At 46.1% G+C, this 18,302-nt stretch overlaps 3 protein-coding genes across 4 annotated transcripts in view; all 3 read right to left on the bottom strand.

The window, feature by feature from the left end:
• Positions 1-8,581, bottom strand: part of TMCO4 (transmembrane and coiled-coil domains 4) — a 32,221-nt gene extending 23,640 nt beyond the window's left edge. The window contains exons 1-5 of one of the 2 annotated variants that reach the window (XM_087702037.1): positions 8,427-8,581; positions 6,273-6,358; positions 4,333-4,518; positions 1,363-1,537; positions 637-664 (exon numbers count right to left, since the gene is read on the bottom strand). In XM_087702037.1, coding sequence (XP_087558163.1) covers positions 637-664; positions 1,363-1,537; positions 4,333-4,505 — 376 coding nt within the window. In that variant the 5' untranslated portion in view covers positions 4,506-4,518; positions 6,273-6,358; positions 8,427-8,581. Of the gene's footprint in view, positions 1-636; positions 665-1,362; positions 1,538-4,332; positions 4,519-6,272; positions 6,359-6,477; positions 6,598-8,426 lie in introns of those variants that run through there. The other variant, XM_087702038.1, reaches the window with a different exon arrangement.
• Positions 8,582-11,150: 2,569 nt separating this feature from the next.
• Positions 11,151-12,031, bottom strand: RNF186 (ring finger protein 186). Its single transcript, XM_014060654.2, has one exon. It carries the CDS (start codon positions 12,029-12,031, stop codon positions 11,240-11,242), a length of 792 nt encoding a protein of 263 aa, XP_013916129.2. The 3' UTR covers positions 11,151-11,239.
• Positions 12,032-16,289: 4,258 nt separating this feature from the next.
• MIIP (migration and invasion inhibitory protein) overlaps positions 16,290-18,302 on the bottom strand; it is a 14,713-nt gene continuing 12,700 nt past the window's right edge. Inside the window, exon 10 of the mRNA XM_087702150.1 lies at positions 16,290-16,444. Within this exon, the coding sequence (XP_087558276.1) occupies positions 16,304-16,444 (141 nt within the window). The 3' untranslated portion in view covers positions 16,290-16,303. The remainder of the gene's footprint in view (positions 16,445-18,302) is intronic.

Genomic DNA, 18,302 nt, shown 5'->3' with positions numbered 1-18,302 from the left:
ATCTGCACTGCAAAGCAAATAAAATAACCCAGGCAACACAATGTTTCTTAAGCACTAACAAAACGCAAACAATAAAAAAATCAATAAAACTTTTTTTTTTAAAAAAGAATAAGCTAGTCCTCACCGACCTGTGGCAGAGAAAGGAGAAAAGTTCCTAAAATCTCTTGCAGATTGTCTGGTTCCTACTCTATTTGATAATCCAGCATTGCCTGGGAATTTATTTATAGGGGGAAAATATCCAGACCAAACATAATTTCTAATGTTGGATTTTCCCCTTACCAGAGGAAGCCCCCTGGTGGAGTACTGCGAAACTGTTACCATGGCAACACCACTGTGCTGTACAGTAGAAGCCATTTTAAGAGAGTACAGTAGAAGTCATTTTAAGGCACAACAGGCTGTACAGAACACACACAACGAAGGGTTTTAGGGGTGTCTTACCCCCACAGTACTTTTCTCCAGAGAGTAAGTAATCTGTGTACCAATTTTGGTTGAAATTGCTCAAGGCGTTCCAGAGTTATACTGGAACACACACACAGATACACTAATATATAAGCTCTTTTGCTTTGTCTCTCTGGTTAAATTCTAATAAAAACAACTGGAGGAAGAAAGGAAAGATGGGTCCACAAAATCACTTACCATCCTTGAGAGAAAAAGAGACCAGGTTCTAAAACAGAAAAAGAAATATGTGAGAGAAATGGTGAGGATTTTAAAAAAAGAAACAAGGGCATTTCCCCGGAAAGTCTGAATTTGGGTCAATTGGCGAGAAGGCAGCCTTTTTTCCTCCCTCTTGAAAAAATAGAATAGAATAACAGAGTTTGAAGGGACCTGCGAGATCTTCTAGTCCAACCCCCTGCTTAGGCAGGAAACCCTACACCACTTCAGACAAATGGTTGTCCAACATCTTCTTAAAAATTTCCAGAGTTGGAGCATTCACAACTTCTGGAGGCCACTGATTAATTGTTCTAACTATCAGGAAATTTCTCCTTAGTTCTAGGTTGCTTCTCTCCTTGATTAGTTTCCACCCATTGCTTCTTGCCCTGCCCTCAGGTGCTTCGGAGAATAGCTGGACACCCTCTTCTTTGTGGCAGCCCCTGAAATATCAGAACCCTTCTATCACGTCCCCCCTAGTTCTTCTTTTCATTAAACTAGACATAACTAGACAAAAAGAGGGGGAGATTTGTTCGTGGTATCTCCATTCTCAGAGGTCCTGTATTTCTGGGGAGCAAAACGAAGAGAAGGGGCTACTATATTGGTCTCCCTTTATTTCTTGGTCGGTAATTATAAATTTAACACAAAATAGTTTGTTGTGAAAGCGACTGCCTGCGATGGCTCCTGGTTTGGGGCTGAAAGGCGACGGCTCACCAGCATAATGGCGCCAGGCTCATCCTTCAGAAGCGGCTCGCTCAGAAGAATCCGAGTGAAGGTCTCTGTCCCTTCAGCCCCCAGACCTCCAGCAAAGGCCAGCATGGATGGCATCACAGTGTCCGACAATTCCAGCCACCTGACCAGGTTCTCCACCACTCCCGTCCTGTAGGCACTGTGGAACGAAGTCCAAGAGAAACAAGTCACGGCTTGGGGTTTAGTTTATTGTCACTGCACCCTCTACAACGAAATTAAATCCCATCTTCAGTGTACATTATAACTATAAAAATAAAACACACGCACACACCCTTCACATTCTATAGACATGAACTGAAAACCCATGATATTGCTTTAGTATTGCACTATACAGTAGAATTTAATATAGTTCCTGCCCTGGGATAGAAGCTGTTTTTCAGCCTATTTGTCCTTGTTTTTTATTGTCCTGTACCGGCTACCAGATGGTAATAGTTCAAAAAAAAAAAAGGTGCCCAGGATGAGATGGATTCTTTAAGAAGGTTTTGAACTTTCTTAAGGCAGAGGGAGCTATCAAGCTCTTCCAAAGAGGGGAGAGGGGCAACCCATGATCCTCTGGGCAATGACGTTGACCCACTGGAGCGCTCTCCTATCTGCCCCTGGGCAATTGGCAAACCAGACACCCGGCTATATTCATGCTCACGTCTATATGCTCATCAATCTGGGAGGGGTAGCGTTGCTTTGGGGAACAAAAAAAGCTACACAGATTGTCCTCGACTTATTACAGCTCCTTTAGTGACTGTTCAAAGTTACGACGACACTGAAAAAAAGGGACACGTGGCCATTTTTTTTACACGGACGACCACTGCAGCATTCCCCGTGGTCACGCGATGAAAATTTGGACGCTTGGCAACTGTCTCGTATTTATAACCATTGCCGTGTTCCAAGGTCACGTCCGCAACCTTCCGACAGTGGCAAAGTCAGTGGGGGAGCCAGAGTCACTTAACAACTGTGTTACTAATTTAAGAACTGCAGGGATTCACTTAACAACTGGCAAGGAAAGTCATAAAATGGGGCAAGGAAAGTCATGAAATGGGGGCAAAACTCACTTAACAACCGTTTAGCTTAGCAACAGAAATGTTGGCTTCAAACTGTGGTTGTATCGCTGATGATTACCTGTACAGGTGTATAAATTATGAGTCAGCCAATCCACCTCTCCTTATTCTGTTTTAATGCACATCTAAAATCTTCCCTGCAGGCATGAAGGGAGCCTGGTTTTGTAAACAATTGTCAGTGTATGAGAGTTCATGACCTAGCAGAGACATGGTAACAAGGTCAGCCAATGAATAGGCATGGCAACTAAGTCAGCTAATGCGGGCTGTTTGGAAACTGAAACAGTATTTGTTGTGTGAGCAACAAGGTGATGGCAAGGAGCCTGGGCGTGGCTTAGCTCTGGAGCTCTTGAGTCTGTGCTGAACTCTAAACTAGTGAAGGAAAAGATATTAAGTTACTCTTTTATAAAATGTTAAAGGGTTGTTTTTGTATTCGTTTACAATGTTAAATGTATAAGCCATTATATTCTTGCCTAAAATGTGTAATAAGTAACTATGTTTTTACTAACTACAAAATGTTTTAAGTAAACAGGACAAGATAAACTTTGTTTTTCCAAGGCTATGTAGAGAAAGGCACCAGAAAAACAGAAATAAAAGATAGGGGCCTCTCAAGAAAATGTCAAGTTGACGATGTAAATGAATGAGCAGGAAGAGGGGGGGGGGAGTTTCTGAGGAGTAGCATCTATAAAATGTATTGTTTGAATGCTATTCTCTTTGCTCTCCTTGTACTCGATTCGATCCACTTGGGAAGAGACTTGGAGGTCACCTTTGCAAACGCTTTTTATTTTTCTGTAAATAAACCTTTTTGAATTGTGAACCAGACTTGTCTCTGCATTGTGAGGATTTGATAATTGGGTTTTTATCTCACACCAGTCTGATGCTCTGAACCAAAACTGAAACTGTTTTCTCCTCTGCCTGTGTTTGCTTTTATTTACTACCACGTTGGAAAAACCTACTTTGTGTATTGTATATTTACTTCATGTGGTTGCCTCTCCACAGTAGGGACAGAATCAAACAGGGTGTGTGGGAATCGGCAGGATATATAAATGATCTGATCTACCCAAAACAAAGAATAGCTTTCTTCAGAGCCAGATTTAACATTCTTCCTTCAGCACTCCTCCAGGGCAGGTATAAGAGAACACCTATAGCAGAACGGGTCTGTATATGTGGTAAAGGAGAAGTGGAAGATAATGCGCGTGTTCTATTACACTGCGAGCTATACAGAGCTTGTAGGTCTGCACATATTCTCCCCTTATTAGAGAGATTGCCAGGGAGGGCAGACAATTTTTATCTAGGCTTTCTCCTCCAGGACACTAACCCGGTTACCAAGTATGCGGTGGCAAAATTCTGTGCTGCTGCAATGTCCATAAGAAAAAAATTGGCTACAGAAGTATAGTAGCATCTTGTACCAATTATCTGGACATCCCTCTAACAATCTCTGGACCATTGTGTTATTATCCACTCTTAATGTCAATACTTTTTAATTATATCTTAATGTTAGTATGTTTTAATATAGTGTAAAAACTAATGTGTATTGCAGGTCTTTGACCGTAATAAAGATTTTACTTACTTATTTCATGTGTATAAAGAGACGTTAATGAATCCTGCTGAAATCAGTTACCCGTGTGTGCTTACTGGATGTGATTGCTGCAACGAACTCTGACAACAATGTTTAGCCTTAAATGTCCGTCAATCGCCTTCCTCTTCTATAAAATGCTAACCCAGCTCTGGCCTTTTCAGCTTTTGCAGAAGCCAACCTGACCTATCCAAACCAGCTCTTTTTGCCTCAATAATCTGAGCAGAGGCCAAACTAAACACCCTTTGAATTTTCTGTTGTGATGCTTTCTCAAGAGCTAGGAGGAAAACCAGTAAGGAGGCCGCTCACCTTTCTTCCTGATCTGGAAACAACGAGGCCAAGGAAACCGCACAGAGAGCAGCATAGGCATATTTCCCCGGCTCACCCAACTGTGTGCCTGGACCTGTCCTTAGCGCTGTGTCTTCTTCCTCCTTCGGCCGGCTTCTCCAGGGCCTCCAGCCTGGCCGGGGATCAGCAGACATGTCCGTCTTATTCCTGCCAAAGGACACACCAAACACCAAAATAAGAATGCAAGAAGAATCTCTGCATCTCTCAGCATCCTTTATTCAACAGGTGGGGTGAGCCAGCGGGCTGTGAAAGCATCCCTCCTTCCTAGAGATAGACTGCTTCCTCCTAGGGAGGCTTCTGAGCTTTCCTGCAGCGATGTGGATTCTAACTTTCTAGGCCGTTGATGGCAAACCTCTGGCACGCGTGCTAGAGGTGGCATGCAGAGCCCTCTCTGTGGGCACGCGCGCTGTCGACAGCTGCTCTTCTGGTTTCTGACAGCTGGTTTTCGTGGGTGCCAGAACACCGGAAAATAGCCTGAAAACAGCCCGGAAAAAAGGCCCAAAACAGGCAGTTTTGGGGGCCATTTTCCAGATCGTTATTTTGGGCCAAAAACAGCCCCCAAACAGCCCGAAAAATGGCCAAAAACAGCCTGAAAAACAACCTGAAAAAGGCCCAAAACAGCCCCAAAACAGCCTGGAAAACAGCCAAAACCAGCCTGAAAAAGGCCGCAAACAGCCCAAAACCAGCCAGAAAAACAGCCTGGAAAAGGCCCAAAACAGCCAAAAAGCAGCCTGAAAAACAGCTTGAAAAAGGCCCAAAACAGCCCCAAAACAGCCTGAAAAACGGCCCCAAACAGCTTGAAAAAGGCCCAAAACAGCCTGGAAAACAGCCTGGAAAAGGCCCAAAACAGCCCAAAAACAGCCTGAAAAATGGCCCAAAACAACCTGAAAACGGCTCAAAACAGCCCAAAGCCAACAGCCCAAAACCAGCTTGAAAAACGACCAAAAACAGCCTGAAAAACAGCCTGGAAAAGGCCCCCAAAATCCCCAAACCAGCCTGAAAAATGCCCCAAAACAGCCTGAAAAAGGCCCAAAACAGCCCCAAACCAAACAGCCCAAAACCAGCTTGAAAAACGGCCAAAAACAGCCTGGAAAACAGCCTGAAAAAGGCCTAAAACAGCCCCAAAACAGCCTGGAAAAGGCCCAAAACAGCCAAAAAACAGGCATGTGCGCGCCGGCCAGATGGCCTTTGGGTTTCTAGTGCCCCACGCACGCACGCACACATGCATGTGCATTCCAGTTTGGGCACTCGGTGCCGAAAAGGTTAGCCATCACTGTTCTAGGGCAAGTCTGGAAAAACTACACCGAAGAGGCAAAGCAACTGTACTTAAAACTTCCCTTCCCAAATACCAGGCCTCCCTCTCCCCGTTTCAATGGCAGCTGAAAGCAAGTAGTGAAACAGAGGCTGACAGCCAGCTGACATTGCCCTCTTGGCAGATGCAGTAACCCCAGGATAGACTGTCTCTGTCCCTGAAGGCTCCATTGCCTTCCCACGGCAGCCCCCAGACATCACTTGATTTTACTGAGTGAATCAACCGGTTTTCTAGCTTTCTTCAGATGATGGCAGATAAATGGAGGAAGCAGATTATTAAAAGCAAACAAGGACCATTAAAACGAACCTAGGGAGTTTTTCATTGAGCTGGTTAAACTTTGGGGGTGAATGCAGCCAACATCACACACCCCACTGGTTTGTTCCAAATGGAGGTGAGCAGCAGGAGGATTCCCACAAAGCTCTCCCTAGCACGACTGCCCACGAAAGAGCACCCCCAGCCCAACCTACTGTACCTTCCACTCTTAGCAAGGAGAAAGGTGACAAGGGAACCAGCCAAGGGAATGCCTTCCCTTTGGCACACTGCCAATGCCATCACAAGAACTTTTGTCCTCGGTGTTGGAATTACTTACAGGTCATAATCCGGTTTACGGGGAAGACACTTTCCAAAGCAGAGGTGTTTCTCACCAGCTGGTGTAGATAATCACCCTCGAAGCAGCTATTAACAGACATAACAATAAAACAGTAAAATCAGAGAATGAACTTTGTGTCACCAATTCTTCTGAGAGACGGCTGAGTTTTCAGGACCAGCATCTGCTTCACTTCGCTTCACCCCACCTTCAAATCTGCCTTCTCTTTCCTGTCACCTCAATCCAGGAAGTCAGAAATGTTTCCGACAGCATTTGGCATCCCTCACAAAGGACTCGGGAGCCTTAAATCTGCTTCAACAGATCCAGTGGGATCCCAGGGGTAACTCCTGGCCATGAGAAAGCAATTCCTCTTTTATCATCAGCAGTTTGGTTGGTTTTGAAAACAACTTTCCACCCAGGGGAAGTCCTCCTACCCCCCCCCCCTCCTCAAAGCAAGCCGTTGTCCCTTTCATTTCTCGCAAACATGGAAATTCAAATCAACTCGTGACACGCTCACAGTTGACTTTTCCAATTTGCTTACGTTTTTAAGACTTGGTCGTCTGGAGGTGATTTTTATTTTGTGTGCATTTTATCCAATGCAAGACAGGTCAAACTGATAACATCCCACCTGGTTTAATTTCTCACTTCCTCCTGGCTTTGCAGGACCACACCTTCCTATGGATGGGAATGCTGGTGTTTTGAGTTCCTAAGCAAGATTTGCTATTCAAATTGTGTTTCTGCAAACGCCTTTTGTATTATCCGCTTCCTGGTTCTGGACACAAGGACGCAGACTACTGACCTTCTTATTTAACGCACAAGAAGGCCTGCAGTTCGGCGGTTTGAATCCCTAGTGCCGTGTATCAAAGTGAGCTCCCATGACTTCCCCCAGCTTCTGCCAACCTAGCAGTTCGAAAGCATGTAAAATGCAAGTAGAAAAATAGGAACCACCTTTGGAGGGGAGGTAACAACGTTCCATGCGCCTTCGGCATTTAGTCATGCCAGCCACATGACCACGGAGACATCTTCAGACAGTGCTGGCTCTTCGGCTTTGGAATGAAGATGAGCACTGCCCCCTAGAGTCAGGAACGACTAGCACATATGTGCGAGGGGAAGCTTTACCTTACTTAACTCACAAAAATTCTCCTCCCCTCCGCCCCCCATTTCAGCCTTGGAAGTCTTATACAACCTTGGGATCAGAAACAATTTCTGCCAATCATGTTTCTGAAATTTGATTGATCTTGAGGACTAGTATAACTCTACACAGCATGGCTACCTCCTGATCTATGGCTAGGATTGGATCATTACCAGCAGTCTTTGCAAACGAGGATATCATCACTAAATATTTCCACCAGATTGTGCCAAAAAAAACCTTTCCCCATCCAAGGTCTTTCTGATTTGGGATTTTAAACCTTGCTCAGAATATCCACGTGATAAAATTTCCAGATGTTCAGTAGGTAGTTTCCCCCTTGTTTTACCCCCCCCCCCTATTTGGACATTTGCATTGATTGTTCATTCCGATCCGGGCGATTTTAATGATTCAATATTTATTATTTTAAGCAATTTATTGGGGGATGGGGGATCCATTATTTAGGGGTCCCAGGACGCCCCAAACTTGCCCTGGGAGCCATAGACTTTTTTGCAGACACATCACTGCCTGGGGTGCAAGTCTTTAACCCCCCCCTCCAATATCTGGGGCAGGGGGATATACCCTCTCTGGGAAGACCCCCCCAGGCCAGGGGAGACCCCTAGAAATTAAAGGGGTTTCTCCACCCTCCAGCCTCAGCCCTAGGGGTGGAGGGCCCACTAAGGTCCCCTAGAGCAGCTTCAGGGGGGTAAGGGGGTGGAAGATGGTCTCCCCCAGGCTAGAGACCCCTTTGGGACTCCAAAGTGGGGAGGGGGATTGAGACCCTCCTTCTAACACGGGTTGGGGGCTTCCCCTCTCCCCATGTAATATTTATTTCACTCCCAGGTTATTTCTACCCCTCTGGGCTATTTTAATAATCACCCCCCCCTTCGAGGCCCCCAAAGCCCATATATATATATATATATATATATATGAGAAATATATATTTATTTATATAATATAAATATATTTATATTATAAATATATAAGATATACATAAAAGAAATTCACGCCCCCCCTCCCCCGAGACCCACCTAGCCCGTCCTGGAGCCGGAGAAAGGCCGCATCGGGCCGCGGAGATTTCCCCAGCCTCCCGGTCGTCTCAAGCGGGGTGGCCGCTCACTCCAGTCCGAGGCTCCGAAGGGGCCGCCTAGGCCCACATCTAGGCCGGCGGGCTGCGCCAAAAAGAGGGCGATTCCCGGAAGGAGTTACGCACAGGTGAGGCGTAAGGCACGCCGGAAAGTGGGAGGGCCACGCAACTTTCGCAGCGACTTGAAACAGGAAGAGGGAAGCGCCGGTTGAAAAAAAAAACACTTAATTATAATGTGCATTTCATCAGCGGAGGGAAGCGAAAAGGAGGGGATTTTCAAATGGAAGGGCCTTAAATCTTTAAATGGCAATGGAAGTCGTCGATCGAGAGATGTTTCGGATGCATTTGGAGGCTCTCCTTTGCAGCAAACTTTTGCAGATTTTAAACTTTGGGGGGGGGGGGAAACCCAACGGATTTGCTGTTTTGGCAACTGATTTTTTTTTCATATCCAGGAAATGAATAGCTGACGATTAAAGACCCAAGTCCTCGATCTTTTGTAGACTTTCTTTATAAAAATAATTGCAATTCGGTGCAAATAAAAAGTTTTTTCCCCTATCCCAAAGCGTGGGAAAACCTATTCGTATCCATTTCTTGTATTCATAATCGTATTTATACATCTGTTGGTTTATACATTGCTTGACCAAACAAATAAAATTAGAAATTAAAAAATAAAATTAAAAATTAAAACTTCACCAAGGGAGCTGCGCTGAAGCTGTAAATGCCGATTTAATGTAATGTATGTAATGTAATTTAATGTAATGTAATTTTCTCGCCTTTAGCTGAGCAGGCAGAATAAAGCCAAAAGCCATCAAGACAAAATTCTCTTTATAGGAATCTTCCCAGCATAAACATAAAACGTTTCAACAATGCTGAATGCTTCAACAGCCTCATATTTTCAGGGCTGCTTCGTTGGGCTTCTTCCCACTTACTAAAGTTGAATCTTGGCTTCTCAAAAAACAATTGGAACCTTTATATAACAAAAAATCCATCTATATTCCCCATCAAATGTTCCCAGAAGAAAGTTAAGCCACCCCAACGTAAATAGATTTAACTTCCCAGTTTATCAACAATGTGTATACTGATTTTTTTAAAAAAAAAATCTTTTAAAGCAGCATAATTATGTGTTTAACAATGGAATGAAAGGGAAGCTTTCTGCTTTAAATGCTTATGGGTTGTTCAGCCCTTGAAGGAAAGCTCAAAAATGTCTAAATGAAAACCAAGACTAAAATAGAAAATGTAAATATATGGTGATATCAATAATCAATATTATCATAAGTGTTAGTACTACTGTTGTTACATTATAGGACAAGGTAAAAGCAATAGGAAGGCAATGCAGAATGGAGAATTATAAAAGCTGAACAGGAAATCTGATACAGAAGGCTGCATAATTGCTTTACATCATTATGTATGTTTTGTGTTTTTATCCTTGTGTTTTTCTTTCTGTTTTTAAAGGTTAAAACGTTCAATAAAAATTATTATTAAAAAAAAGAAAACCAAGACTACCAAGAAAACCAAGATTCGGACTATTTCATAACATGGCAACTGTTCTATAAATGGTTAAATGACAGATATGGAGGTTAGAGGAGTGGAATTGGGTGAAATATGATTTATAAGGTAAAGGTTCCCCTCGCACATATGTGCTAGTTGTTCCCGACTCTAGGGGTTTATAGGAGAAAAAAAACCAGAAGGGCAAATATTTTTGATAATGTATGTTATAATATGATTGAAGTTATCGCATATTTAGCTATATATTACCGCAGATTTGTGTGTGTGTATGTGTAAATAACATGATCATAATGATGATGTTTGTATGCTTGCATGTATATTTGTATTTTAACACCTTGGACACACTGCTCAACATAGAAAGGAAATGTATGATATAAAAGAATAAAAATATTTTAAAAAAGAAAGCCACGAGTACCATTAAACCCCCAATAAACTAAACATCCATTTTTATCTCCTTTAAAGGACCGCCTTTAAGGAAGATATGGGCATCCACAGTTGTCCCTGTTATTCGCTAGTTCTTTGGAGGTAAGACTGAATCTCAGGTGGAGTTTCCATCTAGATGTTACTCATTAATCTTGGACTCTTAAAAAAAAAAAGCCAGAAGCCACCTTTGGTTTGTTGTGGTGGAATAAAACCGGAGGTAAATTTATTCAGACACCGTCCAAAATAAAAATCTTATTGTTTTAAGGAAGCATCAGGATGGTGCTTGCAATTTTCGGACCAACGTAATGTGAAGCCAGATGCTACAAACAGCTATGGATTCTCTGCCAAAATTTCATCAGGGACGCGGTGGCTAAGACGCTGAGCTTGTCGATCAGAAAGGTCGGCAGTTTGACGGTTCGAATCCCTGGCGCCGCGTAAAGGAGTGAGCTCCCGTGACTTGTCCCAGCTTCTGCCAACTTAGCAGTTCGAAAGCACGTTAAAAATGCAAGTAGAAAAATAGGAACCACCTTTGGTGGGAAGGGAACGGCGTGCTGTGTGCCTTCGCTGTTTAGTCACGCTGGCCACAATGCCATGGAGACATCTTTGGACAGCACTGGCTCTTCGGCTTTAAAAAGGGAGATGAGCACCGCCCCCTAGAGCCAGAAGCAGCTAGCACATATATGCAAGGGGAACCTTTACTTTACGCCACATCTGAACCCGCCCAGCCCCGACACCTGTCCAGCCACCCCTTTGGTCTTGTCTGCTCCAGCACCCAAGCCTTCCAAGGGGCTGGTGACCCTTCCTAGAAGAAGCCAAGAAAGGTCATTCTCAGGCTGCTTGATTGACCTTCTTTGTCCAGAGGGGCAGCGAAAAACTCGGGCGGATCCAACTGGGGTCCCAGCAAAGCACAGCGCAGATTATGCCGCCTAAAACCACCAAAAAACAAAGGAACCACGTCAACAGCCCAGTCTCAGTGAATGGGAGGATGAAGATGATCAGGACCGATACGAGCAGAAGCAGCAGAATCAGTCTCTTGATGGCAGCCTGGTTGATCTCGGCCGAGTCCTGAGATTGTATTTCGGGGGAAGGAGGCTGCTGGCTGTGCCACACCCCGCCAGCGTTCTCTGCCTCTGGATCCGGGACCCCCAACCGCTCCATGACATGCTGTAAGTTGCGGAGGCTGCAGACGAGACCCCCGAATACCACCGTGGCTTTTCGGCAGAGGGGACAGCTGACGATCCAGGTGTGATCTTCTTGCCGCAAGATCATCTGCAGGCATGCGGCGCAGAAGGCATGCTGGCACGCCAGGACTTTGGGCAGCCGGGCGAGGCTGAATTGATGGAAACAGATGAGGCAGGTCATGTCAGTGGCAGAGACTATCAACGGGCACGGCTGTAGAGGCACGGAGGGCGACACTGACACGGCAACGGGACGCGAAGATGCCGAAGTCTCATTTTCTGGATTTCTGAGTTCTAGATCCACCGCTTTATTGCAGGGCCTTTCCTCTTGAATGGAACAGCCCTCGATTCTCGGACCATCATCCGTTCCAGACATCTCTTCAGAAATCTCAGATCGGTCCATCCGTTTGCCGGCTTCCTTCACAAATTGCAAATCATCCATGGGAATATATTTTTTTTGCAGAATTCAGCCGAGGGAGAAACGCGGCGCTCTCTCAGCAGTACGGACGAGCAGCCTTGCCTTTAACTGCACATCTGTGGATTTGACAGCTGCTTTTATAAAAGTGCTTTGTCCTAGCAAGAGTAATTGCTTTGTTTAAACTCTCCCAGAAAGTCCCACCCTTTAAGCTCACGTGGGACGAGTGGATGTGTTTGTTTTCTTTAAAACCAAATGGAAATTAAATTTAATCAGTAACTCTAATGACCACAGGATTTCTTTTACCGCGCCCGATAATGCAACAGCGCTAGGCAATTCCGAAGGAAAAAGCAAACATTTCGTTACAATTGGCAAACAAAACTCTCAAACTCTCGGCTTCGGATTTGAGGCCAAGGAGATGGAAGGTTAAATGCTGCAATTTTGCTCAAAACAATGAGCCGTTTTAGGAGCAGATGTGAATTTGCAGCCCGGGTGTTCCAAAGTTTATTCATTCGGGGAACGTGCCCAAAGGCAGAAAATGGTCTCCATGATTGAGAACAGCCTAGTTTTTATTTTATTTAGGGCTGAGCTAGAAACTGACGTGATGGCTCAGTGGCTAAGACGCTGGGCTTGTCGATCAGAAAGGTCGGCAGTTCGGCGGTTCGAATCCCTCCCATTACTCGTCCCAGCTTCTGCCAACCTAGCAGTTCAAAAGCACGTAAAAAATGAAAGTAGAAAAACAGGGGGCCACCTTTGGTGGGATGGTACCAGCATTTTGTGCGCCTTTGGTGTTGAGTCATGCCAGCCACATGACCCCAGAGACATCTTCGGACAGCCCTGGCTCTTTGGCTTTGAAATGGAGATGAGCACTGCCCCCTAGAGTTGGGAACAACTAGCAGATATGTGCGGGGAGAACCTTTACCTTTAGAAGCTGAAGATAAAAGCAAAGGAGAGTTAGGAACTAATCATAAGCAGCAGTGTTTCAATTCCTTTATTGGTGCCCAGCTCTCCTGCCTTACAGAATGAACACAACATTCTCATTTTTGGGGGGAGGGGGGGTCTGTTTGTCTCTCACGGCCTGCGGCAAACAGCAAAGGATCATGGGTGTTGCAGTCCAGCCCCCTCGGAGGAAAGCAAGCCGTGGGAAACAGATGCCCGGGCGATTATCAAGTCTTCTTCACGTCCCTCCGAAGTTGTCCTACTCCCCATCTTTGTCGTCCATGACGGGGAGGCTGTCATAGGATGGGAAATCCAGATGTGGGGGAAGAGGGATCCTGACTTCGTGGGGCCGGGGGGAAGAGAGGCTCTGAAACCGAGAGAGGAAGCCGGATCGAGCTACACTGCCGGGACAGTCTTCCAAGGCGCAAACATGGCAGTCCTTGAAGGAGCAGGCTTTCTCCTGCCAAAACTCCGAGGTCTTCAGGTCGAGTGAGACGTTGACCCCCCAGACGACAAAGTGCCGTATGCGGGCCTGCTTGTGAAGCTTGCACATACACACCCAGGGCTGCCAGTTGTTCCAGTGGATGTTGGCATCCCCTACAAGGAGCGAGAAAAAATATTGCAGAAGACTGGGAATCTAGCACCCACTGGTCAGCAGGAAACAGGGAATTTGTTCAAAAAGAAGATAGCAATAGCAATAGCAGTTAGACTTATATACCGCTTCATAGGGCTTTCAGCCCTCTCTAAGCGGTTTACAGAGTCAGCATATTGCCCCCAACAACAATCCGGGTCCTCATTTTACCCACCTCGGAAGGATGGAAGGCTGAGTCAACCTTGAGCCTGGTGGGATTTGAACAGCCGAACTGCAGTCAGCTGAAGTAGCCTGCAGTGCTGCATTTAACCACTGCGCCACCTCGGCTCTTGGCAGATCCATGCCGAAGAGCTGGAAAGATCTACCTCAAAGGGCTGTTGTGAGAGTCAAACGGGAGGGGGGGGAGCTTATACCGTATATGAAAAGGGCTGCCTTAAGCAGCGTCCGCGATAAACAGGATATGCCTCTAAAGTAAATGCAATGATTATTATTTAAAGTAAAGGCATTTGAGAACATCAGGTATTCAAGGAATGAGCCTCGGGCACATTAAGCGGAGGCTAAATTTAATTTTCTGCCTTTGATGAGCGCGGTGCTTGTTTTCATTACAAGCTGTTTCACGTTTATGAATCTCGATCATCCATCAAGCATGGATTAATTCAAGGAGAATGAGTGAAGTACTTGCAAATGCAGCCGAGGAAGGAAAGAAGAGAGTTGCACTGAATGTGGCTTTGGGAAGGTGGGGAGGTCTGCTCTTCCCTCCATTTCAGGGGCAGTCTACCTGCAGCCCATCCAGGTAGGTGCTAAAGATGAACTGAATACCCCCCCCCCCCCATCCTTTCCTCTTTCTTCATATGAAGAACGGTTGCAGGAACTGGGTATGTCGAGTTTAATGAAAAGAAGGACTAGGGGAGACATGATAGCAGTCTTCCAATATCTCAAGGGTTGCCCCAAAGAAGAGGAAGTCAAACTATTCTCCAAAGCACCTGAGGGCAGGACAAGAAACAATGCATGGAAACTAATCAAGGAGAGAAGCAACTTAGAACTAAGGAGAAACTTCCTGACAGTGAGAACAATTAATCAGTGGAACAAGTTGCCTCCAGAAGTTGTGAATGCTCCAACACTGGAGGGTTTTAAGAAGATATTGGACAGCCATTTGTCTGAAATTGAATAGGGCCGTGATGGGAAACCTATGGCATGCATGCCAGAGGTGGCATGCAGAGTCCTCTGTGGGCACACATGCCATTGTGCATTCTGGTTTGGCCACTTGGTGCCGAAAAGGTTCGCCGTCATTGGTATCGGTTTTCTGCCTAAGCAAGGGTTAGACTAGAAGACCTCCCAGGCCCCTTTCGGCTTTATTATTCACATGGGAAATCAGCATGGCAGGTCCTGGGAACTAACAGGAAGAAAAACTTGCCTACAGATCGGCTGCCAATGGCCCAAAGCACCACCACATTTTCTCTCTCCTGGAAAATGAGTTGCAAAACATGGGACTTCCAAAAACGGCAGAACTAATGAATGAGAAGGGAAGTTATAATCACTACGATCCTTTACCAACAGCCAATGGGAGGCTGGCGCCGCTGACATATCGGAGACGCCATAGCAGGGAACTGAACAAAACCAGCATCTTCATTTTGTCTCAAAAGACGTCCGGATTCTGGACCACGGAGGAAAACGGTTGCTACGTACGCATCACCGTGGCAACAAGGAGCCAATCCACAATGGCAAACAGCCAGAGCATCTTCGGAACACTCTGCCCCGGCTGGATGTCAAAACCTGTTTTATGTTGCATTTTGAGGGTTTCACGGGTGGGCGCCGACTCCATCCACCAGTTATCTCCGAGTCCCCTCCCCAAAAAGGTTAAATATCTGTACTAGTTTTCTCCCTGGTTTTTTAAATACACTTTATGATTCTGTTCTCTGCATTGATCCACCTTTCTGGAAGATGCTTCTTGCTTCTCAAGATACAGCTTTCAAAATAATTCTTTTTTCGAAAGAGGTGTTTTAAAAAATATTTTAATTTTCTAAAAAAAGGCATACAGCGCATGTCAACCATCCCGTCTGTCGAACAGGTGTGTGGTTTTTTTTAAAAAAACTGTTCAGTGTTTCCCCTCCCTCAAAGGTGGTTGTGGGTGGGTGTTTTCATAAGCCACATGGCCGTGATGGCAAACCTGTGGTATGTGTGCCAGAGGTGCCACACAGCGCCCTCTCTGTGGGCACGCGAGCTGTTGCCCCAGTTCCATTCCTGCTGCGCATGCGCGAATGCCTCCTGCCAGCCAGCTCATCTTTGGGTCTCTGCTGTACATGCGTGGTGGGGTGGGGTGCATGCCTGGGGGGTTGGAGCAGGGGTGGGGGCCATGTGTGCATGCGCGGGAGGGCACATGGGAGTGGGAGATGCACAGATTGAATTTAGGGGGGTTCAGGCATGAACAAGCGTGCTTTGAGAAAAAGTTAGCCCGCACTGCCATATGGTTTAAACCAGTGTTTCTCAACCTTGGCAACTTGAAGATGTCCGGACTCAAGTTGCCAAGGTTGAGAAACACTGGTTTAAAAGACAGTTTAAAAAATAATAAAAGGCAGATTTTGTAAAAAAAGTGCAAATAAATGACTCACCCTGTTGTTCCTTAACTAAACAATTTACAAAGCCTACCAGTCACTCGGAGTGGGGGGGCATTCACACAAAACGTCATATGGCTCCGATGTCCGTCCGTTCCCCCCCCCCCCCTTCCCGGCAAAAAGAGGCAGCACCGCCAGGAGAGATTGGAGGTGGTTTTAATGGAAAATGGCTTTGTGGCGTGGCGGCTTTCGGCGAGTCTGCTTCCAAGGGGCGCTGCTGAGTTCAAATTCCACCACCCGAGAGCGTTCCAGAAGTTTGTCCGTCCTCGTCCCGCCTGCCACCCTGGAGCCGGAATTCTGGGGGAAAAAGCAGATTTAGAGAGATCCCAGTTATAAACGGCACGATGGCAATTTGGTTTGAAAATACCCTTCCAACCAACTTCAACCTGGAAATAAGGAGGAACTTTCTGACAGTGAGAGCAATCCACCCATGGAACAGAAGTTGCCTTTGGAAGTTGTAGGAGCTTCATCCCTGGAAGCTTTCAAGAAGAGACTGAACTGCCATCTGTCAGAAATGATGTAGGGCAGTGTTGTGGCCCAGCAGGAGCCGTTGGAGCTGCCACCAGACTCCGACAGCGAGGGGCCCTATGAGTCAGCTCTGGAGGATGTGGAGGACCCTGGACAAGTTTCCGACTCCAAGCAGGGCGCAGAGCGGCTGGTTGGCCACCAGGAGGCACCTGAGCCTTGGACCAGTGGGGAGGAGACAAGGGAGAGTGATCCGGATGCCAGCAGTGAGTTGTTCCTGGATGCCCGGCACTGAAGAGCTAATAGGCGTCAGGAACAGTTGCGCAGTTACAGGAGGTAATTGCACTCAGCTGGTGGTCATTAGGCTCCTCTCCAGACTATAAAAGGACTGCTTGTGCACACGCCCCTCTTGCAGAAGTCAACGCAGGAACTAATGTTGGAAAAACATTATTGTGAGCTTGGCAGGCTAGATTGCTGCCACGGCTTATCTGTGCTGGATTGCTGCCCAAGCTTGACTGTGCTGCTTGGCTGCAAAGAACCTGTCTGTCTATTAATTAAATGCCGTAACTTATCTTTGGCTCGGAGTGTGTTGGTGTGGGACGAGGGGGTCAGAACAGGCAGTGATAGCTAACATTTTTCCAATTACATGCCAAAAATAGGGGCAGCGCAGAAAGGGGCATGTGCGGGCATGCCCATGCCCATAATTCTATGTGTGGGATGCCCCCAAGCGCATGTGCGCACAACCCCTGCCCTTCCCCCTGCTTTTGGCACGCAATGGACCCATTTTTCTCCCTCCCCAGGCTACAGAGGTTTTCTAGGAGCCTGGGGAAGGCGAAAACAGCCTCCCGCGCCCGCCCAGAAGTCCTCTGGAGGCTTCCCTGAAGGCTCCGGAGGGTGAAAAACGGCCTTATGAGCAAGCCAGAGGTTCGGGAATGGACATCTGGTTTACCTGTAGGACCGTTTTTTGCCCTTCGAAGTCTTCAGGAGGCTCCCTTGAAGCCTCCGGAGGGAGAAAAACAGCCCAACTCGCAAACCGGACGTCCATTCCTAAATGTCCGGTTTGTGCATTGGGTTGTTTTTCGCCTTCCGGGAAGCCTCCGGAGGGCAAAAAATGCCAAAAATGAAGTCAGCTGGCCAGGTGTGCATGCGTGCTGGAGCTGACAGGGCAATGCCTTGCGTGCTCTAACAAATGGCTCCATGTACCACCTGCGGCACACGTGCCATAGGTTCGCCATTGTTAGGAATATAATCTAACGGTTGGGTTGGCAATATATAAATCATGTAACAATGCTGTAAAGGTTTCTTTAAATCATACTATAAAATGTGATTGGTTGCTGTTTTCCTCAATCGGCCATAAGAGGGAGCCAGAACGACTGTTAGCTCTCTGTTTTGTTAGATGCTGGGCTGATCTGATCTGAGTGTTTTGGAAGCTGGCTGTTAGAAAGGGCCGTGAGCTATTGTAAGTTTTGCAACTGTTAGCAAACTTTGAGTACTGAACTGATTGTATGATACTGGACTATGTTATTTGGATTATCCCTTAACTGAAAAACATTGATGACTGACTGTCTTATCCGTGTATGACTTGGACTGTTTGATGGACTCTGATACCTCTATTTCCACAAAAGTAAAAGCCTATTTAAACTGCAGTGCCTCTGTATGCTGGTTTGTGTGTTCTCCAACACAACTCTCA

This window comes from Thamnophis sirtalis, unplaced genomic scaffold (assembly GCF_051295495.1).
Source record: "Thamnophis sirtalis isolate CommonGarterSnake01/CBP01778 unplaced genomic scaffold, rThaSir2_p1.2 scaffold_15, whole genome shotgun sequence".
Lineage (NCBI taxonomy): Eukaryota > Metazoa > Chordata > Lepidosauria > Squamata > Natricidae > Thamnophis > Thamnophis sirtalis.
This window is presented reverse-complemented; position numbering and strand designations above follow the sequence as displayed.